This window comes from Fundulus heteroclitus, chromosome 19 (assembly GCF_011125445.2).
Source record: "Fundulus heteroclitus isolate FHET01 chromosome 19, MU-UCD_Fhet_4.1, whole genome shotgun sequence".
Taxonomy (NCBI): Eukaryota; Metazoa; Chordata; class Actinopteri; order Cyprinodontiformes; family Fundulidae; genus Fundulus; species Fundulus heteroclitus.
The window spans coordinates 32,420,681-32,448,443 of record NC_046379.1 but is presented as its reverse complement, the minus strand read 5'-3'; the positions used below and the strand labels follow the sequence as shown (position 1 = coordinate 32,448,443).

Genomic DNA, 27,763 nt, shown 5'->3' with positions numbered 1-27,763 from the left:
GGTAAAGGTTTTGGATGGATAATAAAAGATAAAATAGAAGAATATAAAATTGGAAATAAATGGTTTAACTCACCTACACCTATAAGTAATATATCTATTTGGTTATTTCCAAATGTCGAGATAGATTTTAATATAAGGGAATTAAAGAAAGAGTGGGTAAACAGTAGGAAAGGTCAAATGGAAAATCATTATATAAAAACCAAATATTATAGCTATTTAGATTTATATACAGATGGATCTAAAGATGATAAAGGAAAAGTAGGTATAGGAATATACATTCCAATGATGGAGATAAGTATTGGGAGGAGATTACCTGATCAGATGTCAGTATATACACAGCAGAAATGATGGAAATAATTATAGGATTACAATGGATAGAGGAAATAAAGCCAGAAAGCTGTTATTAAATATCTTAATATAGGATTATACTATAACATTTAAAAGGTATATAGATGTATGTGTGTGTGTATATATATATATATATATATATATATATATATATATATATATATACATACACATATATATGTGTGTGTGTGTGTGTGTGTGTGTGTGTGTATATATATATATATAGATAGATATATATGGGTATATGGATATATAGATGTATGTATGTATATATATAGATATGTGTATTTATGGATATATATAGATATACATAGATATATGTAAATATAGATAGATTTATAGATATAAATATAGACATGTAGATATATACAGGTATATATGTAGATGTAGATATTAATAAAATAAATATTACATTGATAGGGCCCATGCTACATACTCCGGTACAGTGGGTGGCGGTATGCACCTAAAAGCTAAGGTTGCAATCTGCCAGTAAACAAAAAGAAGAATAAGAGGAACCATTCCCTGCCGGATCGTTTCAGTGTTCTCATGACAGCGTCTGCAGTCTTCACCTGCCAAGCCTCCGCTCCCTGCACCTACCAAGCCTAAGCTCTGCCGTCCAGCTCCAGCCATCATCACACGCCTGCTACAGTTTGGTACAGCCTCCGGTTCTCTATTCCATTTTTCAATCCTTCAATAAAAACTCTTAAAGTCTATGTCTTGTACCGAAAAAATATCCTGAAAACCGTTGAATAACTTCCAGAACAAGGTAAACTTTGAATTTTCATGTATCAAAAGTGTTCAAATGAAGTTTAAATATGAAATATCGCACATTTTTTACACCGATTATGGTATTTCGCGTTTGAGTGCTGCCTCCGTTTACGATCGGCCATTTCCGACAGTGTGACGTCAGTTCAAGAACACCAAGAACGCGCAAACCGAACTTGCATAGAAACACACATTGTTTACATTGTACAACCGGTACGGCGAACCAGGATATATATGGATGTTTTCTGGGATCTTCTTTCACACACCAAATCTGCGGATCAACGTGTACTTTGAGCAAGCGCTTATAAAAATATTGCCGAACTAATCACAAGATAAAATGCCTTCTAGGTGCGTAGTTAGTGGCTGTAGTGTCGCTTATAGGCCTAGTGCAGACCACAGTGAAGTTGGTTTGATATTGACTCCCCGGAGTCAGCGGGATCTAGCTCACGGTTGATCCGGTTGAAGGACTCCGATTTCGGCCAGTGTCTCTCAGCTGCTTCCTCCTCCCATACGTGATGGAACAGTTAGGAACCATCAACAAATCTGATTTGATTTTTGTTTCCCAAGAGTGCTCGGCTGACTCCGCGGAGCTTGAATGTCCAATGTCAAACCAACTTCACCGCTGTCTAGTGCAGGCCAGAAAGTATCGCTACATACTTGGCCGGTGGATCAAAAGTTCCGAAAGAAATGGGATAAAATCATAAAAGAAACGTGAAAGGACTGGATTGCCGGCAGTGTCAAAAGAGTTTTATGCAATTCACACTTCACGAGCGAGGAAGTCGTAGTGTTAGCAGACAGTGTTATTGCCGACGTTGAGGAATGTTCGGGCTCATTTGCATATACAGCAAGTTTTATCGAAATTACTTCCAAACGGCGCACATAATTCACATATAATATACATTTATTTACTCTGGTGACTATTTGAATGCATCTGCGTTAAAATACATTTTATGTGCAACTTAGACTTTAAGACGTGGCTCTGTGTGTGGCTAAATTTGGGTTCAATAGTACGTTTCCTGACACATTTTTCTGTAAGTCAAATTTTGTAAATTTGTAACTGGCAGACTTTTTTATGTTGTGGGTTTGTCTGCTTTTCGGGTAATGTTGTCCACCCTAACCCTAACCACACTACATACAGTTAAAAACTGTAAATAAACCAAAAAACTAAAAAAATAGAGCAATCTGGATCCCATAAGCATATGTTGTGCTATTCATTAATTATATTAATATTTTTTTAATATATAAATATTTTTATTCATATCCACTGTCATTTGATATGTATTTCTTATTTTGCTTTCATCGCCAGGTGTGGAAATACCTGTAAAATTGTGTGTTTTTATAGTTTTCCAATATACTGAAAATCTATCATATACTGACATATTTGGGATGTAATAGTACACAAATATGTATGAAAATTTTGGTACAGCCCTTTGGGTTTGGACTACACATGTATAAAATTAATACAGTGGTATTTTAAAGCTTAACACTTGCAGACTTGCAGTTTATGTGCAGTACTACGCTCTGTGGTGACATCAAAGTGTGGACTCCTAGTTAACACTAAAGTCTGCCATTTAAGCAAAGTTAAGGTTTCTTATTCAGCGACAGTGATGATGGAGAAAGAAGGAAAGACCAGACGAAAGGGTTGTCAGCATTTTTCAACTCTTAATTTAAGTAGTCACCAAAAACAACTTAAAACTGCATGTAAACACCACTGACGCTGTAGAAAAACGTGTCAAGCTCCAAATCATACAGCATAGGTAGCATTCCACCAGACCAAAAGTACTATATACAAATATACCACGAATGTACAGACTTTCAGAATTATGTGAAAATAAAATTAACTACTTGTGTGAAAATATAAGTGTTTGTAAATAAAAGGATGTTTGATTTCCATTTCTGTATTCTGATTGTGTGCTTGCTCACTTACTCACTCTCTTGCTCATTCTCAACAACCATTTTATGTAATACAGACAGCAGTTCTTTACAAAGTTAAAATATTTCTAAATTTATTACTTACTGCGTAAAGCATACGTTGCAAGATCATACGGTGTGTATTTTCACTTTTGAAAAAGTGACTAAATGATTTTAAACAAAGTTTAGATGATCTATTTGAACAAAACATTTGCAAACACATCAAGCACACCTAGAACACTGGATTGGTTTACTGACACGTTTCTTGCAAGAAAGAGGAGATGAAGAGAAAATCTTATGAAATTCTCGGTCCCTGGACTGCACCTATCACCAACAGACTGAGGAAGAGGCTGGCTGTGGGAAATTCAACACCTGTAAACATCGGCTTACGTGGTGTGCAACTACAGTTAAATGGCTGACTTTCTAACATCCTCTATAAAAGGATGTTATAAAACTCTGAGGCAATAATTTTTCATTTATTTCCTTCTACTTGGTACGATTAAGACTAAATAGGGCATGTAAAACCCCCACCATGGGAGCTACACTGAAAAATGGAATGACGTCACTGCTTTTTCTTCATTCACATCAGAGAACAGTGCACAAGAAGCAGAATTTTCAAAATAACAAACTGCAACGCTATCAGCTGTGTTGATGCATTTTTCTTCTGGTAAAACCCAACAACAAGTAGATAGAATGGAAGGAAAAAAAAGGTGGCTTTGGCCTGGAAGGTTCATAACAGCTGTAGGTATGTTTGCAATAGAAATACTTGAGTTTCACCTGTTGATTCGCTTATTTTTTAATGCAGAGCTTTAAAAGACCCCCTTTATTTACAGCTTGTGATTATCATTTTATAAACTATAGCAATAAAAATTACCTGTGTGACAAGGAACTTCGTAATTCTCTCCGGCAACCGGCCTTTCTCACTGGACAGAATCATCTCAAGCATGTCTCCGTGGAGCTTCTCCATCACCACAAATACTCGTTCCAGTGTCTCAAACATGCACTCCAGGTTGACCACGCCTGGGTGGTGCAAACTCTGACAGAAAAGGGGAAAAAAATTCATTTAACTCTCCTTTGGAATTAACACATCATTCTGTAACCCATTCTGTAAGTAACTGGTATGTACTCATAAGCATAACAATTATTTCTCTAACATACATGTAGGATGCTGTCAGCATGTTTTAGACACAGGCCACATAAAGCTATACGCAGTATAAGGACCTGGGTGAATCTTGAAGAATCTTCTTTGCCAAGCTGACTACGAGATGCAGAGGTTGACTTGTGAAGTAGGCAATGTTCTAGGCAGATTCAGATCTGACCAGTTGTAGCAGACAGAACCAGACTTGACCAGGTTTTGCTGACAGAACCAGAACTAACCAGGAGATGAAGGCAGAGGTTGCCGGCAGAGTCAGACTTGACTAGAAGCCCTCGATGTGTTCCCAGAACAAGCAAAGCGAGGCACAAAAAAACCCAGAAGAATCTTTTACCAGGCTGTGCACACAAGCACTAGTTAACCAGAACTAGTGGAGCAGGGCGAGGATAGGTCCAAAGAATCAAACTGGTAGAGTGACAGGAAGACACTGGGAACCAACATGCATGCAGCGACATAAGACGAGACATCCTGGCAAGGACAGGCTGGCTAAGGCTGGTTTAAAAAGACTGTGAGACAGGTGAGCAGAGTGGGCACTAATTAGGTGTAGCAGGTTGAGCTGACCAGGTGCTGAGTGGTAGCTGATTAGATGGTGACTGGTGGATGAAAGATGACAGAGCTGATTGATAAAATCAGTCCAAAATGTTCCAAAACAAAAACAAAAGTCCAAAATCATGATATCAGGGCATTCCTGAAATGATGACAAAGTACTAAATTTAGACACATGCGTCAGGCCACCTTGTGGTCGTACAAACAGAGCAATAACGCTTCAATAGTTTACTTGCATGAGTCAAATTGATAACAGATCTGTCCTGAATAGTGCCTCGATAGACAATAATATGGCAACAACAAAGCTGCTGTGTTGGTATTTGCCCGAGTGACTAGCGATATGATGATCGTGATCATACAAAGGGAGCTTTTAACCGAAAGGAGTTTACTAAATTCAGCCAGACAAGCAGAAAACGTTTTAGACAGTTAATTAATAAAGGCAGGAAATTACGGAACCAGACAGACAGGGAGGGTTACTAGAAGGATGATCAGAGTTCGTAGTCCAGAAACCACAGATGTGCAAGAATTTCCAGAGCAGAATCCGAGAGCAGAGTCAGGGCACAAATCCAGGTCTGGTAACAGGTATGCAAACAGATCAGGTAGGGGTCAGGCAGGCTCAGATAACAGGAGGCAGAAACAGGTCAGGAAAACAGGAAGGGCAATCAGGTATAACAGGGATCAGGCTGGCTCAGATAATCCGCAGGCAAAATCGGGTCAGATCTCAGGTAGGCAGGCAAACACAAAATGCGGGACTAGACTCACCGAATGGCTCAAAATAATCTGGCAATGAAGAGTGGACAGGTATAAATAGGGAAGTGAAAAGTTGAAAACCAATTGCTGGCAACAGGTGGAATTGATCTAAGGAAGGGTGGTGACTGGGAGTGGAACGAACTGATTGGTTAGTGACTGGTGGCTGAGAGGTGAACAGAACTGACCTGCTTACTGGCTGGTGACAGAGGAGTGAACAGGTTAAATAAAGAGAAGTTCAAAACTAAAACCAAACAAAACCCAAACTCTGACAGTCTCTACAGTTCCTCGGTGGTAAGGAGCCAACACTTGAACATCCAGACCTGAAACCAGCGACTGCAGCATCTGTGCAGATAAGCAACATTTTTTTGCGTTTTCGTAGCGGCTTTAAAACTTAATACAATCCATGAGGGGTGTTTATGTAAGTTTTAGTGTTGCATAGTCCACTTAGTATAAGCAGCTTTGGGCTTATTTTTCTCTAAAGTCATTTGTGAGTCGGCGGTTGTGGTTTCCTGCGGCTGTTTTTGAACATGAAGTCACTTTTTTGGGCTTCGCTTTTTTCAAACAGATGCCTTTTTACAAGAAAGCAGGGCTCAACCCACATCCCCCACAACTACTTTACAAGCAAGAAAAGTCCCAGTGTGTATAAATACCAGCTAAATACGTGCATTTGTGATGAATAGAAGTTTCGTGTGGTGGCCTTTTGCTTCTTTTCATGGATAAAGTCGATTCATTCTCACAGTGATCTTGTTTGTGTGTGTGTGTGTGTGTGTGTGTGTGTGTGTGTGTGTGTGTGAAGGTGAGATAGGATCTGAGTCTCTGATTACAGTGTGATGATTGACTATTTTTAATTAAAACATAGGCCTGTAATAATACATATATTTTTTCTTAACATTAGCTGTAATTCTACGCAGATTCAGCGGGTTTCTTCCTTGGGTGTGATCCGTTGTGAGAGAGGAGAGTACAGCTTCTCCTACCTTTAGACTAATACTACTTTCTTTCCCTTCATTTTGAGCCCTATACATTTCAACCTACGTCTAAACTGTTCTATGCTGGGTTGAAAGCAGGTTGAAATGAAGCTACTGAGACTTGGTCATCTTCCAAAATGATTAATATTGAGGTTGTTGCCATTTTAATTAGCACTCTTCCTGTCTGAGCAGCCGGGAAACTAGGCTTTCTCAGGAAAAATGTGACGTCATTTGAGCAATGGCTCACTGATGGAGCTTGAGAGTTGCGCAGCTTTTTGTAACATGCACAAAACTTCTTTAAGGTTTTTTGTCATGGTGGCAACATATCAGTAGTGGCAACCTTTCCATGGCAACTTACCCATATCCATTATCTTTGGCACACACTCACCAGTGTCAATAGGTCATTAGAGAATTTGAAAGAGGACTGGCAATGCTCGCTCTATGTCATTGCTTTGACCTCATCATGCCCACAATAACTGGCAGTGTTACAAGATTATTGATGTAACAACACTTTAGGGATAACAAGGGCTTTACACTGGGTCCTGCTGCTATTCTGGTTGTAACCAAAAATATATTATCATCCAACTGCACAATACATACCAAACCATCCTTTGACCCTTTGCGTATGGATATGGGTAGACTATCACCTTTATGTTTGATAGATCAGGGTTTCCAGTTTAAGAGAAAGGCATACACTTCTAAATAGTGCATAAACTTGGTTTAATTCTTTAAGTCTTTAATTGCAATTTTCACCTGTCAAAAAAGACCTAGCATTTTAATTATTGGTGAGGGGGAAGTATGACGTAGTGGAGGTGAAAGAGGAGGTGCACGAAAAAGCAACCCTATGAGTAGCAACTCATAGGGTTGAAATATTATTTGTTCTGAACATAAAAGCCCCCACAATCTTGTGCTGCTCCTCCATCTAGTGCAAAAGAGCACCTCCCCATGATGCTCATATGCTAATGAAAGCATTATTGGTGTTTGTTCCTCCACAGTACCGATATAAATTATAGTGGGAGTGCTTCCCTTAGGGGACATTCACAATTCCCAACTTTTCACAAGCATTTTCGTTTTTGCAAACACACACAAACACACACAAAATAGAAAGGCAGATTTTAGTAGTCCCAAATTTATTCTAATTTTAGGTTTAGTGGACAAACTTATTGGTCTTTGAGTTCCATATCCATATTATCTATCTATTTTCACAAAAAGTGACCACTATACCTTCAAGATATAGAACTTTGTACATAGGGGGCTATTGTTTGATAAAATTGTTGTCCTGGCACATTTTACAAAAATTAATACATTGGATATTCATACTTTTTTAAAAAGCTAATTCATATCCAAAAAAATATTTGAATATTTTAGTACAGACTACATGTTGGGCAGAAAACTTTTTATCAATACTTTGGCTAGACAGAGGGATGAATATTGTGCCTAGCATCATCTGCGGAGATTGGTGTTATTTATAGTTTGTCTGTGATCTGTCAGGTGTTTGCATATGCAGTGATTTTTCACATCTATGGACTAGTTATATAACATCCCATTGCATTAAACGCACCAATCACCTAGTCGAGGCGCATGCACACTCATATTGATTTTATTTGGCACTTTATGCAAAAAAGAATGTTCTGAAAGCTAGCCACTGGCAATAGCCCTGGGCTCCAGGGGGAGGGTAGAGGAGCAGGGCAAACAGCACTGAGGCTAAAAAGCACAGCACAGTCAGACAGCTCAGAAACCCTTTAAGTCGAGGCGAGGTATATGTGTGTATGAGCACAGATGTTGTTGCTGGCCCTTGCTTTCTGTAACACAGAAGCAGCACAAGTAGGTCACAGCTCTTGTTTTGTGATGCAATAGCCAGGAAAAGAGTTTCTGTTGGGAAAAAAACAAGCCCAAGTAAGCAACTTTACGTTAAAAAATAAGCACAAAAAAAAATCACAACCCGGCACTCGCGGACTTTATAAGCGACCTTCGAACAAAACAAGCCCAAGGTCGCTTATAATAAGCGGACTTGGCAACACTGTGTCCACCTCCCATGATCAAGTTTGCTACACAGGAGCAAGATGTAATAAAATACGGGCTGTATAACAAGTCATGATTTAACCATACACAGGACCTTGATAACCCCCCCTCCCCCCACTGTACGGCTTGTACAATTGAGAAAATCGTTGCTCGTTTTGAGCTTCTTCAAGTCGGGAGTTTCTGAGGAGTTTGAGGGCATCTTTGTTTCACAACCAGACCATGATGGGACCACAGATATTTTTAGTTGCTAAAAAAAGCAGAGTGCAGCTATTCTTGCCCATTTGGATCTGTTTCTATTAGAACATTTTACATCTGCAGCTATATTCTTTTCTGCACATGTGGCATCTGTGTCCAAAGCGCTTCAGCTGTTCTAATGAATTATTTCTAAACATGAGCTCAGTAGATGCAGTCATGGATTCAGAATGCCTGTCTGAAAAGTTACATCTGAACTGTATGTTTTTTTTCCTAATAAGGAAACTATATATATATATATATATATATATATATATATATATATATATATATATATATATATATATATATATATAGAGAGAGAGAGAGAGAGAGAGAGAGAGAGAGAGAGAGAGAGAGATAATGGCATATATATATATCGACAATAAGAAAAGTGTAGTAATAGCAGCCCTTTTTTCAGCCAGCTGACAAACACTGTGCAGCAGTGTCCTAACCCTAGTTTTGTGTCTTTAGGGAAAATATTCCTCACTTTTATCAATATAGCAAGTCTAACTATTGCCATCATGCAGGTTTTACAAATGCACAAGGTTTTATCAAGTGAAAACATTTCAATCTGTTTGTCACTGCTTTTAGATGGACCTATATTGTAGTTTGTTTGACGAGCTTTAGCTCAAAAATGTGTCAACTCCAAGAATCTTACATCTGGAGTAAACATGGAAAGCCTGTAGTCCATGCCAGGAATCACAGTCGACACTGGGGGCTGAGCACCCTCTAAAGATCCTAGAATCGCCCCTGACTCAGATGATTCTGCAGTTGTTGGGTGTAGCAGAGATGGACAAGAATCTGAGTACAGAGAGCTGATGGACCGCTTTGTGGCATAATGTGGAAGCAATCATCTTATCTTGAATGTAAACAAAACAAAGGAGATGATCGTAGATTTGAGGAGAAACGGGATTAGATCAAACCCAATTTCCATCATGGGTGAAGAAGTGGAGGTGGTTGAGGAATATAAATACCTCTGTGTTCATCTAGACAACAGACTGGACTGGAGACTCAACAGTGAAGCCATCCACAAAAAAGGAGCAGACTTTACTTTTTGAGGAAGCTAAGATCCTTCAAGGTTTGCAGCAAGATGCTGCATATCTTCTATAAATCTGTTGTTGAGAACTCCCATCATCTGTTGGCGCAGCAGCATGAGAGCCAGGGACCTAAAAAGGCTCAACAACCCGAGAAGAAGGTTGTTCTGGGGATGATGTTACAAAGAAGTAAATGAAATCAAGAAAATTATGGACAATCCTGAAAATCCTCTTCATGACATTGTTATTGAAAAACAGTCTCTTTAGTCAAAGGCTTCTTCAGATTGGTTGTAAAATGGACCACTAAAGAAGATCTTTCCTGCCCACAACCATCACCATCTATAATAACTCCTTGACAAAATTAATTACATCAACATTTAATTTCCCTTAGGGATAAATAAAGTATTTTTTTCAATTTAAATTTAATTGAATTTCATGTATTTTGGCCCGTTCAAGATATTGCCCAGGGCAGGTTAATGCCAGGTCTGAACTGGTCCATCGAGTCAGTCTGTCTGTCTTTTCTGTTTGTGAGATTACCTGCAGGATGGCCACCTCATTGCGCAATTGGCTTTCCTGCTTTGTAGGGAAGCGAAGTTTATCAATTATCTTGATGGCAACATCTCGACCAGACTTCCGATGTTTACCTGTAAGGCACATAACATTAACAGTGACTTTTTAAAAATAATTACACAAATAAGCACAAAAGAAAATAATAATAAATAAACAGATAAATTAATAAAGCAAATGCTCGGGATGCTTTAAAGTCACCTCTCAAATTTTACGTGTGTAGTATTCCAGAAAGCTGGTTGTTAAATTTTGTAGGCTAAAATTGTGACGAAAGTATTTTGCCAAGGGTCTGTATTTACAGCCAGAAGAATAGACAGAAGCTAAATGAATGAATGAAGAATGACAACATTGTGACAAAAATGTCAATAATTTCTGGCAATAAGTAACAGCTAAGATATTGAAGGTACAAGAAATACAGTCAAATCCAACTTTATTCTGGAGGAAAGGCAGAATTAGTTAGTAAACTAGACAATTTAATCTTGATGAGGACTGGAAGTGACTGTAGCCCCAGTTTCACCGGATCTGTTTGGCCGTGCCCCACACATCACCTCCTGCGAGTCTTATGCTGTCTACATATCCTGGTGATTATTTTTGACAATTTATTGCTTTTGTGTCTAAAACAATCAGTGTGACACCCTCTTAAATGGCGTGAACTTATATAGCGCTTTATGAAGTCCGATGACCCCCATATCACTTTAACCGACAGTCATTCACCCATTCACAGAAACAATCACACCCCGACAGTGGTGAGCTATAATTGTAGCCACAGCTGCCCTGGGGCAGACTGATAGAAGCGAGGCTGCCATACATCAGAGCCACTGGACCCTCTGTGGGTGAAGTGTCTTGTACAAGGACACAACAACTGAGACGGTTGGAGCGGGAGATCAAACTGGCAACCCAGCAGTTACAGGATGACTTCGCTAACTCTTGCGCCACCATCACCCCACAAGCTTCAACTGGTGTCTTGCATTGATTTTCAAATCAGTATTGCAGTTGGTTCAAATGTTTTTGTGACATTGCTTGTAGAAATTGACTTGTAAGTAGCGCTGCTGCTGTGGGGTATTAAAGCAGCTCTTTCTTCTGGCTCTGTAACAAGTTGGTATTTGACCATTACAGATGGAGGAGTTGCATGCCTCTCTGTAGAGCATGCTGGAACTGAGTGCTCCAGGCATTGATGGTCTGAGTGTTGAGTTCTATAAAGGCTTCTCATGTATTCTAGCACCTGACCTTTAAGAGGTGTTTAATGAAAGCTTGGCAAATTTGTGCTCTGTCTTAGATGCTCTATGACATCTTCTATGAAACCCTCCTCTGTAAAATTCACACAAGCTTTGATGGCTTGTGTGAAACCCTGATTATTTGACTTAGCTGTGTTGAAGCAGGTCTACATATAAAATTTGCAAGACACCGGACCTTGAGGACCGGAGCTGAAGATCCCTGGTATATCCCATGATATGCAAAGTAAAACATTTAATGCAGTTTACCCTTTAACAATTACAGATAAAAGTTAAATACACCATTGCATTCAAAGCTTCATATTCAGTCAGTGTCATGATCTGGCCTGTCTGCTGTCTTCATCTTTCCACTCCTCAGTCCTCGGTTGTTAAGGAGACATTACCCCTCAGTTACACATAATCTTTTATCTCACTCCGTTCTCTCCGTTATGTCACAAATAAAAGCAATTCTAGTCGATAAGGCATTTCTCACAGGCTACGTGGTGCTACTGTATGACAGGAAACCCTCCTCTGTTCTCCGCCAGAAATACGGTTCAAGTCTATTTGGGACAGATGATAGAGCGAAATGCGGCACTTTCTAGAAACCAAATGAGCCAGACAGGTTGTCAGATGCAGGGAGTGTATAGCAGAGCCTGTAATAATTCAAAATAAAGGAGGGAGGGTGTCAAGTTCTTTTTTAATGTGTGCAGCTTCCACACTTGAAAAGGGATGGATAAATTGATGTAGACATTCATCAACAGGGTTTTACTCAAAGGACCACGCAGTTTTCTTCCTTTTATCCTCCATTTATTTAGTGAATGTCAGGACATGTGCAAAATTGGTCCAGAAGCAGGTAAAAACCTTTAAACAAGCCCAAAAGAAGAAAAATAAACAATTACTAATCCATAAGTTAATTTACTTAAATTAATTCCACTTAAACTACAAAGGAAATAATAATCTATATAAACAATACAAAGCAAACCACTGTGAATCAAACCCACAAAGTAATCAAAGTTAAATGAAGAAGTAACTAAACTTAAGTTCTTTAACTTTAAATTACATTTCGAATAAATATTAGTCATAAATATTAATTTTATAAATATAAATAGCTTCCAGTTGTAATTCTTTCTCATATGATGCTAAGTTAATTAATAGTTAAACTTAACATCCAAATCCACTATTCAACAACACAACAATCAGTTCAATCATAAAATCAATCAATCAATCAATGCCAAACTTCTCTACCACAATCCACCTCTTCAGTTCAGGTGAGTTATTTGGCAACTCAGGTGTTGCTGTTAATGGGCTGGCAAATCTGGAGGCACTGCTGGAGGAACATGGGTAACCTTGCAGTCTGATTTCAAAGACATTACAGCTTGTCTTACCGGCTGCCTCTCTGCTTGTCTACAGATTTGTCCTCCTCTGCACAAATTGACCAGGATCTCTGATCACAAGAGTCCCCCAAACTTCCGTCCTCTTTGTCTGGCTTACTTTCTTTTCTGCTCTCTCTTCCTTGTTGTCCGTCCCTCTTTTAAGTCCGTGTGAAACACAGTGCATTTATTTATTTATTTATTTATTTTCCCTTTTTTGACTTCACAGAGGGGGCGGGGCTTATTGGCTAGGTGCACAATATGGCGTTCGCTAACCTCTGGTCAAAAGTTGTGAGTTTGAGAACTTCCAGGTAAAGATAGCTTCCCTGCTGATAATGCAGTGTGTCAGCAATGGCTAGCTAAAATCTGGAGAAAAAACTTTAGTCACAGTAGAGACACACGGGTATGTAACCGACATGACATAAGGTAGATACACCGGGGAGGAGGAGATGGATAACAAAGGGTGCTATTCCCATGTTATTTGAGTGGAACAACTATTCGTTGCCTCAGAAAAGACCTGGTGTGTGGGAACTGCCACTGCAGATCCATATGTAGACCCTTCAGAATCCGAGATGGTGTTTGTTGCTCCTGACCACTATTACTGTGTTTCACCGACAACTGGAGTAATGGCCAATGAGTTACATACTGAAAACGAGGCCCTGCACAAAAGAATCGAACTGCTGCAGAGCCAAGTTGAGAGGCTGCAGCTGCGGACCCGATTTGGTCTGGAGCACTTTGCAAGCTCAGATGTTCTATACCAGGTAAGTTTTTTTTTATTTTATGTTAACACACTGTGTATTGTACTGTAGAAATTTAGGATCCAGCCGTATATGCAATATCGTTCATAAACGTGAGATGTTAGAGCCCAAAATTAAATTTAATAAAATGCTACACTTATCCATTTTTTTGTTTAATTTAGTAGGTAATGAAGAAATAAAAAAGGAACTGCTTTCCTTTTTCTTTTTATATATAACTGCAGAAAGCAAGACCACATTAGTTGTAAAGTAGATATGAGCTAAAGCTAGTTAGACAAACAGCGACTGTATGTGTTTAATGCTTACCTTCATAGTTGTCAATGTAATTCGACACAGAATTTGAAGCCCTTTTCTTTTTTGGAATGTGGAGCTGATAAGGCTTGAATTAAGCGGAGAACATCGCTCATTGTAACTTTTGGGAGGGCCTGACAGCGGTTATAAAACAATCAAACAGGAAGTACTGATCCTCACAACTTCAAATTAGCGGATGTCGAGTAGCCACATTGTATATTATAGTATGATCTTCTCCACCAATGTGATGAAGGAAACACTGATATTGTACTGTGCAACGAGCCACGTGGCACATTTTGCATTGAAAGGACGGAGCGCAGAAGGAGGGTAGTCATTGTGTTGCTGTCTTTATGGACCGCTCCTGCAAGCCTGCTTCTCTGCTGCTCTGCAATCAACTTCATTCCACACACCTGATTCATGTTCTATATAAACTCTAAACAGTGTATAATAATTCCACACCAGACTCCATTAGGATTGCTTCACATTCCTGTTCTTGCATGCCTCCACCATAATTATTGTTCTTACAACTGCTGTGGTCTGGCGCCGCTTAAGGATGAGCAGTGGTGCCCTCTTCTGAAACCAGGTCCATCTAAGCCGGCGGTTCCCAAACTTTTTTAGCCGCGCACCCCCTACTGTGTCCCCACTAGGTTGACGCACCCCTAATCCCCACACGTTCAAAAAAACAAACAACAAATGCAACAAGCTTTTTTTATAGCCATATTAACGGCAGCATTATTAATCATGCTCAAATGACCAGAACACATATAACAAAAAGAAATAAAAAAAGAAATAAATAAAAATTGCAGTTGCAGTTACAATAACACAACCATAACACAAGTTATGGAAATAAAATTAGAACAGAATTTTAATTAAATTGAAATAAAGTTACACACAACATCCAACACAGCATCTGAATCTGAGTCTGACTCACAATTTACGCCGCGGACTAGAAACACGAAACAGTTTAATTAGATTTGCGTCCGATGACGAGAGAACACTTTGGTAGAGATTCATAGAGTAACAATAACAGAGCGCTCAATAAAGCTGTTATTAATCAGATAAATAAAAACTTATTTCCTGATTGTTTCACAGTGGTTACATTCAGCAGGACTCGCGCACCCCCGGGGGTTGAATGGTAGTCATCCCTAGTTCAAATAGTAGATAAAAAGCTTGTATATCTTTTGTCATTTAAAATACTTTAATGATTTCACTTTTATAAAATATAAAATGATAGAAAGGCCCTGATTAGGTGTGTATCTTACCTCCATAAACAATACCAAACTGTCCAGAGCCAAGAACTTCATCTGGAAAAATCTGGTAAACTGAATTTATGTCCTAGAGATAAAAAGATAATACAAGATTAGTAATATTTTAAATACTTAAAATTATTTTTTTTATTCATTTATAAAAAATGTAAATGATACAAAGTGTAATCTTTTGGGTGTTGTTTTTGGACTTTTCATTAATTCCCCACTCTTCTCAGTCACCTCCCAGCCACCACTCAACACCATTATCAGATCCACCTGCTGCCACTATTTACCATCAAGTCATTCCACCTGACCTGGACCTGTTCTCATCCTGCCCTCGCTAGTTGACTGAACTAGTGTTTGCATGCACTGCCTGATTCAAGTGGTCCCTGGGGATTCTGTGTTTCGCCCTGCCCTCACTGGGGACATATCGACTGCTTCAGATTAAGTCTATCTCTGCCTGCATCATCTGGTTCGCCTGCCTGATCCTGCAGACATTATCTGGTCATCTGCCCATTCCTACCATCCTCTCCTGTTCTGCAGTCTTCGTCATCTCACGCCATCATCAGTATTTACAACTGTGACCTGTCCTGTCAGTCACCATACTCAATACTGATAAACATTCTAAGTACATTTACGCTCTGTGTCGGCTTGAATCTGGGTTTTCCATGTTAAAGCAATACACAAAAACTTTATTTTAATAAACCCAGCAGCCCTCAGTTCGGGGGGAGGAATTAAATGTTTTTTTCTAAGTTGATCACTCTAGGTTCCCTTTGTTAAACATAGCAAGTTTGGTATCTACAGATGATCTAATATTAAAACAAGATTTAAATGGAGTTTGTAAATGTGGAGCAAAAATTCTGAACAGAGGGGTGGGGGGCTGGTCCTAATGGGATGATGTAGCAGTAGGTTGCAGTGTGAAACTTAATATAAAGTTGGTCTAACTTTAAAACATTTTATTCTTGTCTTTACAAGAAAGTATCAGCACCTAATTACACTGTAATTTTTATTAATCTATTTTATCTATCATCTTCACTAAATTAGAATATGTTAAAATAAGGCTTGTTGCTGATTAAAAGTACACAAGTATTAAAAGTAAACCTTTAAGTAGGTATAAAACATACTTTTTATCAAGCCAACGTTTCCTGTCTAAAAAATGTTTTTGCTGGTCTGATGCTGTAATCTAATCTTAAATGTTTTCATAATATATCAATAACATCCAGTTATTTAATAGGTCTATAGCAGCTGAATAACAAATATACACAGAAAACCAAAGATAAAAAAATTATCAATTATAATTTCTAAAGTAATATTTAAAACAGTTTTCTTTCAAAAAGCCAAATTAGTTAGTCCAGCATTAAAGTGTAAGACTGTTAGCACATATTTCAGTCATTGTGGCTCAAGTAAACAAAAATATGTTGCAGCAGTGCATCAGTGTGGTCAAACCTTTGGTCTGACAGTTTTGTTTAAATCCTGTTTAGTGACTCATTTTTCAGATATGTTTGTCAGTTTAATGTTCTGTTATGGACAATATGTGGTCTTGTTTTTGCAACTGAACTGGTTAAAAAATGCCTTCTACTCTTGGATTTTGTAAAAGAACAGCTACAAAGTTTAAGTGTTCTGGTTTTATTGTTGGAAGAATGATCAGTCCGTCGGCACATCAGAGTCGAACAAAATGCTATATTGATATTTTATTGTTAAAAATTCAAAATGGTATTGGGATATTCATTTTAGCCTATATCTCCCAGCCTAATGACAGCCTCACCCAATTTACTTAGATATCAGATGGGGCCCAAAATCAGCAGTGTGCCTTGCATGGTATCACAACAGAGTATCAAAGATCAATAACAGCGATAATATTTCCTATTTCCTCTGTTCCTAATCACTCCCATTTTAGCTGATGTTCACAGAAATCCTAACATCACACCTCAGGCGAAGAGGAAAGGAATAAAATATTATAAACCTCTCCCTCCTCCTCATAGCTTGTGGTCTAGTTACCATTGTCTCTATGGAAACCATGTAGCTGAGTGAGTAATCACAGTAATCTCCATTCTATGTGTTTGATATTTGCTCACCTTGGAGATGGCAGGGTGCATGTCTGCATAGAGATAGATGTGATGTTCTTGTCAGCTTTTACTCTCTATTGTAATCTTTATCATTTAATTTGATTATATATATTCCCAGTTATATCCACTGATCTAGTCTGTAAAAGCAAACATCTGTTTATTTTTCCCTGACACAACTGTGTCTGGGAAAAACAAAAAACATCACTGATCAAACTCCATTGCAAATGCTTGGATGCAGAACATTTTGTGCACATTTTATGAGTACAGTGAGGACTTTATGTAAAGTGAGAACCTAACTCCTTGGCTAGGGGTTAGGTTTAGAACTAAGTTGTTGATTAGGTTTAGGTTAGGCCATAGAAAGGGTTAAAAATGAATGGAAGTCAATGAAATTCAAGGCAAGGTCCCAACTTTTTTTAACACATCCCCTCGTGTGTGTCTGTGTGTGTGTGTGTGTGTGTGTGTGTGTGTGTGTGTGTGTGTGTGTGTGTGTGTGTGTGTGTGTGTTCTTACCACATTCTCCTGGATCTGGCAGTTGGATACTGAAATACTTATTGAAATTTCCTCTGTTGATACAATCAAAAATGAAACCAAACTGTCAATCTGACTCATTATCAAAGAATATCTATGTCATGGCAAAACCAATTACTTCCACTGATGAAACTTTTAACAGTCACAAATTGAAGTACGACTAAGTACACAACTCCGTGTTAGCTAAAATCCTGAAGTACCACAAATGTTCTAATTTCTGTGGTCTGATGTCAGATCCGTAGGTTAATCTGTGTAAATCATACATTTGAACCCTGAGAAATGGCTGTTACTTTAGTCAGACAAGTGACCACTGTGTGATTCTGTGGAAGCATTAGTCATTGTCAGTTTGACGTCACTGAAGCTTTAAATATCTCTGATGGGCTTTGAGTGGGCATTGTCAGTTTAAGGAGAGCTAAGACCCTGTGGGGGATTCAGCCTGAAAAATAAAACAGTTATATGTAAGCAGGAAATGTGTCGAGAGTCTTTTAAAACAGAAACATTATATATATTTGTGTAACTTCTTTCCAAGTAGAATTTCTGGAGCCCTCAGTGCTACCTTATTTACTTCAATTGCATTCAGCGGATATATTTAATCTACATGTATTTTCTCAAACTTTCTCCCTGACATTTTAGTTTTTGACTTTATTAATTGTTAAAACAACTTTGAGCCCAAACAGCAATTGTTTTTGGCTTTGAATAAAAGTTGGATTCACATCAAAAGTTCAACTGAGACTAGCAAGCATTTTCTACTCTGCTCCATTCCGGCCAGGTTCTGCTCAGCACGCGGCTGCAGAGCAGAACCTGAATGAGTGCTATAATGTTTTGTGAGGAGATGAACCCGGTATTCAGCCAGACACGGTCTCACATGAGTTTAATGGTGTTTATTGGAGGGAAGGTGATGAGAGGGAATCAGACAGGCAAACAGAATCCAACAAGTGGTAAAGCAGACATCCAGACAACAACTTGACAGCGAACAGGGGAACAGAACTGGGTAGAAACAGACAGATTGGGTTACAGACAGACAGGGTCAAGGTGCTGAGAGCTCTTACCAAAAGGACCAAACAGAAGCAACGAATGACAGGATGACAAGTGAAACATAAGCGAAGTCCCGGCAACAAACAGAAAACTGAGGGAGGTTTAAATAGGCGGGCGGACAGGTGAGCAGGAAGGGACTAATTAACCAAAACCAGGTGGAAGTGATTAAGGGCGCAGATAGGGCACTAGAAAATAAACCTAAGATAAAACAAAACAAACAAAGCACAGAACTAAAATCAGAACTAATACAAGGACCAGATAACTAACACAACAAAGAGACTAAACCAGAATCCAAAACAGAAATAAACCAAGAGGCAGAAAAGAGCTACTTAACCAAATAATAAACATAAACCAGAACAGAGCAGAACAGCTTCCAGAGCAGAACAGCAGACACTAAGCAGTGGATATCTGAAAAGCTTGTCCCATAAACCTATACAAGGAAAAGAAATGTCTGTGGCACTTATTTACAAGAGACACACATGGTACTGTGGCTCTAGCTCGTCAGATCATTTCTCCATGGAACAATACCTTCCAATCACTAATGGGATGAGCAACATTACATATATCCACATTAGTCGTGAACTGGTGAACTTAAAAATTGAGATAAAAAAAAATAATTAAAGCCATCCAGGAAAGTGCAGCAACAAATGCAAACATTTCTGGCTTCTACTAAAGATTAAGTTAAGCCAGATGTGCTAAAAATGCTGAAGAGTGATAAGATTATAGATAGTGTGGCAGAAAAGAGCTTGTTTCTGCAGAGGTTACTCATAGACTGAAAAATTTAGGTTTATTAGCTTTCCAGTTCTTTAGTTTGTCCAGTTCAAGTTACCTTTGCAAGTTATGTTGTTGCAAGGAAATTGTGGATTTATACCTTATGGCTGTATACTGTATGCTGTTGCTATATATTATATTGGCCATCTGAAAATAAAAATCACCACATTAGCACTGTAACTAATATATACCTATGTTTTTCATTGCATTTTCAACCCAGCAGTTTAAAGTGGGCCAATCTGTAACTCCCAACTCCCCAGTCCTGCCCTATGGAGGACCAAGTCTTCCATATCTAAAAATAAATACAGAAATAAATAAATGCTCAATAAATAAATAAGCATACAATTAATTGCCACCAAATTAATAAATGTAGGTAGAAATTAAATTATACAGTGAGACATAAATGTATATATCTCTTTTAATTAGCTTATTTATTTATTCGCCTTTGTAATAATTACCTTATTTATTTATTGTGCGTTATAATCTTCATTTTTATTTATTAATTACTTAATCAAGCGAGCTCTGCATAGGGCCCAATGTAATTCACCCAGCACGATGGGAGACTCGTTTTGAGGAAACTATGGTTTTAGCTCACTGTCTGCCTTGCTGTGGTTGCAGAGAGGTGTCTGTTTTGTAGAATAAATCATCCGCCAATGAGTTATTGATCTGGAAAAGCCGAATCTGAAACCACAAAAAACATTCAGATCCCAAATGTACAGCGTTCTTATTCTTCCAGTCTATTAGCAGCTTTCCTAAAAAGGTCGGACACTGAACGTCTGCCTGCTGAGTTTGACATTACTTAACAATGCTTTAGTGCGGGGAAAAGCCATGTAGATTTGACCGACGCAGTAAAATGCTAAGCAACCAATGGGAAGAAGTTGAGCCCTTAAGACACAGCCCCTCCTCATTTGCATAATGAGGCAGAAATGCATACAGAAATGTAAAAAGGACAGGCAGAAATGTAAAAACGACAGGCAGAAATAAATAGCATCACAGAAATATATAGGGTAAAAAAATACAAAGGAAGAATAAAACAGACAAAAATATTATAACATGCACATAAATTAATACTTAAAAAAATAAGTAATTAATAAATAAAGTTGAAGATTATAACGCACACTAAATAAATAAGGTAATTATTACAAAGGCGAATAAAAGAATAAGCTAATTAAACGAGATATATACATTTATGTCTCACTGTATAATTTAATTTCTACCTACATTTATTAATTTGGTGGCAATTCATTGTATGCTTATTTATTTATTGAGCATTTATTTATTTATGTATTTATTTTTAGATATGGAAGACTTACAAAATAAATCATTACCAAAACATTTAGATCAATATTAATATTGAATCGAATGGTGACCCAGAGTATCAAAATCAAATTGAATTGAATTGTGATGTTAGTAATACCCAGCCCTAGTCAGATTCACCGTTTAAATCACAGTAAAAGACTCCATTACTGATGAGTTTTCAAAAGCACCCATTAGCAGCAATAATTTGAGGTAAATATTTTCCCAATCTTTTTTCTCAAATCTCAAATTCTCCTTTTTGAGAATTTGCCTTTTAGTTCAGTGAGGATTGTGAGTTATCTTTAACACACAGCTCTCTTTAGGTCACAGAGGCATTTGAACAAGGTTATGGTTGTGATGGCACGATATATTTCAAATATGTCATTATCACAATATGCGTAGGTGCAATGTTAATGGTTTATAGGACAATATGGAATGCAATACTTTTTAACTATTAATTTCCAAGTGTCATAAAATCCTGCTTTGCTTGCCAACAGCATATTTAGCTATTTGGACTATAATTTACATCATTAAATGCCCTCAACTAATACAGATGATGTTGCCTGTGCAAATTCTCAGTCAGGAAATCACTGCAAGCTTGTGGTTACCCAAAATGGGCATTGTCAAATCAGCCTATAAAGCTGGCAGAAAAAAACAACACTGTATCAAACAGAGGAGAAAACAGAGACACAAAAACATAGTCATTCCATACGTGCCAGGAGTTTCTGAAAAACCCAGGAGATTTTTCTCCAAACACAGCATAGTTGTAAATTTCAAATCAATAACATTCTCAGACAAAAACTGGTTAATCCCAAAAACACAGCTGAGCTGCATTGTGTATGCGGTGCAGTGCAGCAAGGACTGCTCAGACATCGGAAAAATTAAACAGCTACATAAATGCATGGCACAGCACAGGAGAGCCATCAGCTCAGGGAAAGATTCAGCAATCCACTTACATCTCAAGAACAAAGGGCACTCTTTTGATGACAATGATGTCCAGATTTTGGACAGGGAGAACAGATGGTCCAAAGAGGGGTGAAAGAAGCCATCTTTGTCAAAAGATAAAAGCCATCACTAGACAGAGGGGGAGGATTGGGCTTCTAACTCCCCAGTGTTTGCAGCTCAGTTCTCCAACACATTCCATTGAGATTACATCAGTAGTCTATGCCTACTATACATCATGCCTAATGTACAGTACAGTGGCAAAGTACCTGTCTTCCATGTAAAAGATTGGTGGATTGAATCCCAGTGTGGGAGGCTCAGGGTTATCATTTTTGATTATACAATGCTGCACTATAACTGTAACCATAACTGTAATAACTAATGTGCAATAATCTATTTAATACACTGTGCTATAACCCGTGCAATAATCCTAAAGAAGTGACTTCTGCTGCTATCACCACCTGAATATATATATATATATATGTCCTTTAAAAACAGCAGTGCACCAACTGGAGGTTGCTCAACTGCGAGCCACCAAAATTGAAAAAGACTCCTGGACTGAGCGAAAGTCCGGTTGCCTCCGATTTAAGTCTGTTTGCCATTACAGATAATGTTGTCCAAGATGATAATTCCAGATAATACTCTCTATTAAACTGGTTCACACTTTCTATGCTTTTTCTCCATGGTTCCCATTTCACCATGGAAAAAACTAAAAGGATCAGTTGACCCATTTTTAATACACATCAACATTAATGATGTACTTTGCACTGAACATTTATGGTTGAATCTAGGTATGTAGAGGGCAGAGTATGAGGTGGAACCTGGTACACAAACATTCAGGTGCAGCTGTGATTTATAAAGGAAAATTAAGTACTGGTGTGTGTGCGCGCATGGTTTTGGAATACACCATTTTCGTCTTTTTGGCACTTTTAGTATGGATTTGACGCGATATTTTATAAATGAGACCCCAGATTTGGGCCAGATCTGTATGAGGTAAGATCACTGTCAAAAGAAACTTGTACATAAAAGGACAGTTTGTTATGAGCAAGGAGCTGGACCCCAAGTGCAGAGAACCAGGCGTGGGGAAAAAGGTGCAATCAACAGTTTATTTAGTCCTTTAGGGAAGCAGGGAGAGGTGGTGTCTCCGGAAGCTGGGGCTGGTCAAGGAGGAAGGAAGGCTCACGAGGGTAGCAGCTGGAGATGTGGTAGGCAGGTGGTGTGGCTCGGTGGCAGGTGGCTGGTGTGGCTCGGTGGCAGGTGTGGCTCGGTGGCAGGTGGCTGGAGCGGAGTTGAATCCTAGGAAGACAGGACAAAGGTTACTTTGTGGAAAAAACACAGCAGTCTGAAAAAGAACGCTTTCTCTAGAGAATGTTGGTTGATATACCAACTAGCGGTGACCATCTGGCAGTGAGCACACAGGAAGCCAGGCTTTAAATACTGCTCCAGATGAGGATCAGACTCAGGTGTGTGCAGCCAGCTCCTCCCCAAGCCACACCTATCCAAGAGAGAGCACACCTAACCACACCCACACAGTCACAAACACCACAGTACCCCCCGTCTAAACGACGCCTCCAGGCGTCTTTCCAGGCTTGTCAGGGAACTCCTGGTAGAAGTCATCCAATAACTGCTGACTAAGAATGAGACGACGGGAAATCCAGGACCGCTCCTCTGGACCGTAGCCTTCCCAGTCCACGAGGTACTGGAAACCACGACCCCGACGCCTCACATCCAAGATCTTGTGGACAATGAAGGCAGGATGGCCATCAATAGTCAGGGCGGGAGGAGGGGGTTCGGCCGGAGGGCTAAGGGCACTGGAGGACACAGGCTTAAGCAGAGAAACATGGAAGGTCGGGTGAACGTGCATGGAGTCCGGCAATCTCAATCTCACAGCAGAAGGATTGATGATTTTTTCCACCTCAAATGGGCCAATGTAACGGGGGGTGAGCTTCCGGGACTCGACCTGCAGGGGGAGATCCCGTGTGGATAGCCATACCTTCTGACCCGGTTGGTACCGGGGGGCAGGAGAACGATGTTTGTCTGCGAGCACCTTGTTGCGGTGGGCAGAACGGGTGAGGGCTGCTCGGGTGGCTCTCCACACTTCTTGAACTCGGCGAAGATGGGCACGGACCGAAGGCACAGCAACATTACGTTCCTGGGTAGGGAACAGAGGAGGCTGAAAACCATTAGCTGCCATGAATGGGGACATACCTGTGGCCGAGCTGACCAGGGAGTTGTGGGCATATTCAATCCATGGCAACTGGATGCTCCATGAGGAGGGATGCCTGGCAGAAACACACCGGAGAGCGGACTCCAAGTCCTGGTTGGCCCGCTCTGTCTGGCCGTTAGACTGAGGGTGGTATCCGGAGGTTAAGCTGGGGGTAGCACCAATAGCTTGGCAAAAAGCCCGCCACACTTGGGAGGCAAACTGGGGGCCTCGGTCTGAAACAATATCCACAGGAATTCCATGAATCCTAAACACATGTGAGACCAGAAGGTCTGCAGTCTCGAGGGAAGTGGGTAACTTGAGGAGAGGGATGAAATGAACAGACTTCGAGAAACGGTCAACAATAGTGAGGGTGACAGTGTTACCTCTAGAAGGTGGTAGTCCGGTAACAAAATCCACAGCTATGTGTGACCATGGGCGACTGGGGACGGGCAGAGGCTGTAAGAGACCAGCAGGTGGGCGATGTGAAGCCTTACTACGAGCACAGACAGAGCAGGTAGCCACAAACTCCCTAGTGTCCCGAGTCATGCCCGGCCACCAGAAGCTTTGCTGGAGGAACTGAAGGGTACGTTGAAAACCAGGATGACAGGTGAGTGTGGAGGCATGTCCCCACTGCAATACTTGAGAGCGAGCTGTTTCAGGAACATACAGGCGATCAGCCGGACCACCACCAGGATCGGGCGAGGTTTGTTGAGCTGCCCGTACTATGGACTCAATTTCCCACTGCGCTGCTCCCACAAAACACGTAGATGGCAGGATGGGCACTGGTTCAGAAGAGACCGAATCTGGGGAAAATTGCCGTGAAAGAGCATCAGCCTTGAGGTTGCGGGTGCCTGGGCGATAAGAGAGTGTGAAGTTAAAGCGGCTAAGGAATAGGGACCAGCGAGCTTGACGTGAATTTAGGCGTTTGGCAGAATGGAGATAAGCCAGATTTTTATGGTCTGTCCAGATGAGGAACGGATATTTGGATCCTTCCAGCCAGTGCCGCCACTCTTGTAAAGCCAACACAATAGCCAACAGCTCACGATTCCCAACATCATAGTTTTGTTTAGCTGCCGAGAGTCGCCTGGAGAAGAATGCACAGGGGTGAAGCTTGTGAGTTTCTGGATGGCGCTGAGAGAGGACGGCACCCACTCCTGACTCAGAGGCGTCTACTTCCAGCACAAACTGTCTGGAAGAGTCAGGGTGGAGGAGCACTGGAGCACTGGTAAACAGTTTCTTAAGTCTCTGAAAGGCTTGCTCAGCCTCAGTTGGCCACGAGAACGGGATACTGTTGGAGGTGAGTTTGGTAAGAGGGGCAGCTACTCTGCTATAGTTTCGGATAAACCTGCGGTAAAAGTTGGCAAACCCAAGAAAGCGCTGCAGTTGCTTGCGTGAGATGGGGGTAGGCCACTCTACTACAGCTTTGATTTTGACTGGATCTGGTTGAAGTTGACCCTTGGCAACTATATAACCTAGAAAACTGACTGACGGCTGGTGGAAGTCGCATTTCTCTGGTTTTACAAATAACTTGTTCTCTAGAAGGCGCCGCAGCACGAGGCGAACGTGCTGGATGTGCTCCTCTAGTGAGCGTGAAAAGATTAAAATGTCATCCAGGTACACGTACACGAAATGAGTTAGCATGTCTCGGAGAACATCATTTATGAGGGCTTGGAAGACAGCCGGCGCGTTTGTGAGACCAAAAGGCATCACCAGATACTCAAAATGCCCTAAAGGGGTGTTAAATGCGGTCTTCCATTCATCTCCTTCACGTATCCGAACTAAATGGTACGCGTTGCGGAGGTCGAGCTTGGTAAAAACTTGGGCGTGACATAAAGGCTCAAAAGAGGGATCAATAAGGGGCAGTGGATACTTGTTCTTTACTGTAATGTCATTCAATCCTCTGTAATCTATACAAGGGCGAAGAGTCTTGTCCTTCTTCTCAACAAAGAAGAAACCCGCACCTAACGGGGAGGAAGAGGGACGAATTAGGCCTGCTGCCAGGGATGAGTTGATATATTGCTCCATGACCTCTTTCTCAGGCCGGGATATGTTATAAAGACGGCTAACAGGGAATTTGGCACCAGGGAGGAGGTCTATGGCACAATCATATGGTCGATGGGGAGGTAGGGACAGAGCTAGATCTTTGCTAAAGACTGCCGCCAGGTCATGATAAACTGAAGGGACACTAGTAACATCGGGAGGAGAATATGGGGTAGGGGGTAGGGTGCTGGTGGTGGGTAAGGCGGCATGGAGACAGAAAGAGTGGCAGTGTACGCTCCAACCGATGATGGAGGAAGTCTGCCAATCTATATTGGGGTTATGGCGTTTTAACCAAGGGAGACCTAAAACCACTGGAGACACAGGAGAAGGAAGGACATTTAACTGAATCCTCTCCCGGTGGTTACCTGAAATCACTAGAGAAATGGGTTTGGTACGATGAGTTATAGTGGCTAGAAGTCTGCCATCTAGTGCATTTGCATTTAAGGGTTTGGTAAGAGGCTCGAGAGGAATTTGCAGCTGATTCGCTAGTTCTAAGTCAATAAAATTGTCGTCTGCTCCAGAATCCACTAGTGCTAAACAGGGTAAAGTAATCCCTGCAAAAGTAAGAGAGGCAGACACATTAACACGAGGAGGAGAGCTGGACTTAGAGGTGGTTTGGCTCACCAGGGCACTCTCCCCTACTGGTGAGCCCGGTCTTTTGGTATGTGGGAGCAGGTAGCTATAAAATGACCCGTCTGGCCACAGTAAAGGCAGAGTTTTGCTTGCATCCGCCGTTGGCGTTCTTCTGGAGTTAAGCGGGCCCGCCCGACCTGCATGGGTTCCTCCCCTGAGCCAGAAGGAGGTCTACTGGGACTCGGGGGGCTGACAGATGTACTCAGATGCGACTGAGATTGGGAAAAGGTGAGGGGGAAACTAGCAGTAGCTCGAATCTTGCCGGTCTTTTCCCTACTCCTCTCCCTCAAGCGGTTGTCAATACGAATTGACAGTGAAATTAACTCGTCTAATGAGTTAGGCATCTCACGAGAAACTAAATCATCTTTAATCTGGTCAAAGAGACCATTAACAAAAACTGCTCGCAATGCCCTGACGTCCCACCCACTCTCAGCGGCTAAGATGCGAAAATCAACGGAATAGCTAGCAACAGACGCTGTCCCCTGACGCAGAGACAACAACCGTCTTTCTGCATCCTGACCCTGAATAGGATGGTCAAAAACACGGCGTAACTCAGAAGAAAAAGCTTCAAAAGACTGAAGGGCAGCAGATCCCCCCTCCCATAAAGCAGTTGCCCACTGACCCGCCTTACCTCTAAGTAGATTAATAACATAAGCTATTCGAGAGCGGTCATCTGGATAACTGGATGGTTGCTGATCAAAAACCAGGGAACACTGTAACAAAAAACGACTACAGGAGCCTAAATCTCCAGAGTAACATTCAGGTGGTGGAACAAAAGGTTCCTTAGCTGTTTGCAGGGGAAGTACTTGGGCCTGAGGAGGGAGAGGATTACTCACTGCTGCTGGGGCTTCTGATGGACCAGTTTGAGTGGGCAGCTGGGAAGAAATGAGGGCTACCTTGTGACTCAAGTCCCGCAGAAGGCTCATGGCTTCATTGAGTAGCTGGTCATGCTTTCCAATTAAAATCCCTTGGTTGGAGAGGGCTTTCCGGAGATCGTCTGGGTCCGCTGGGTCCATAGTTTGGCCAGATGGTACTGTTATGAGCAAGGAGCTGGACCCCAAGTGCAGAGAACCAGGC

At 40.6% G+C, this 27,763-nt stretch overlaps 1 protein-coding gene across 4 annotated transcripts in view; it reads right to left on the bottom strand.

Annotated features, from left to right (window-relative positions):
• prkd1 (protein kinase D1) overlaps positions 1-27,763 on the bottom strand; it is a 247,947-nt gene that overhangs the window by 97,554 nt on the left and 122,630 nt on the right. For 3 of the 4 annotated variants that reach the window (XM_012851006.3, XM_036150359.1, XM_036150358.1), the window contains exons 13-16: positions 17,746-17,798; positions 15,185-15,257; positions 10,266-10,372; positions 3,899-4,060 (exon numbers count right to left, since the gene is read on the bottom strand). In XM_012851006.3, the coding sequence (XP_012706460.1) occupies positions 3,899-4,060; positions 10,266-10,372; positions 15,185-15,257; positions 17,746-17,798 (395 nt within the window). The remainder of the gene's footprint in view (positions 1-3,898; positions 4,061-10,265; positions 10,373-15,184; positions 15,258-17,745; positions 17,799-27,763) is intronic. The other variant, XM_036150357.1, reaches the window with a different exon arrangement.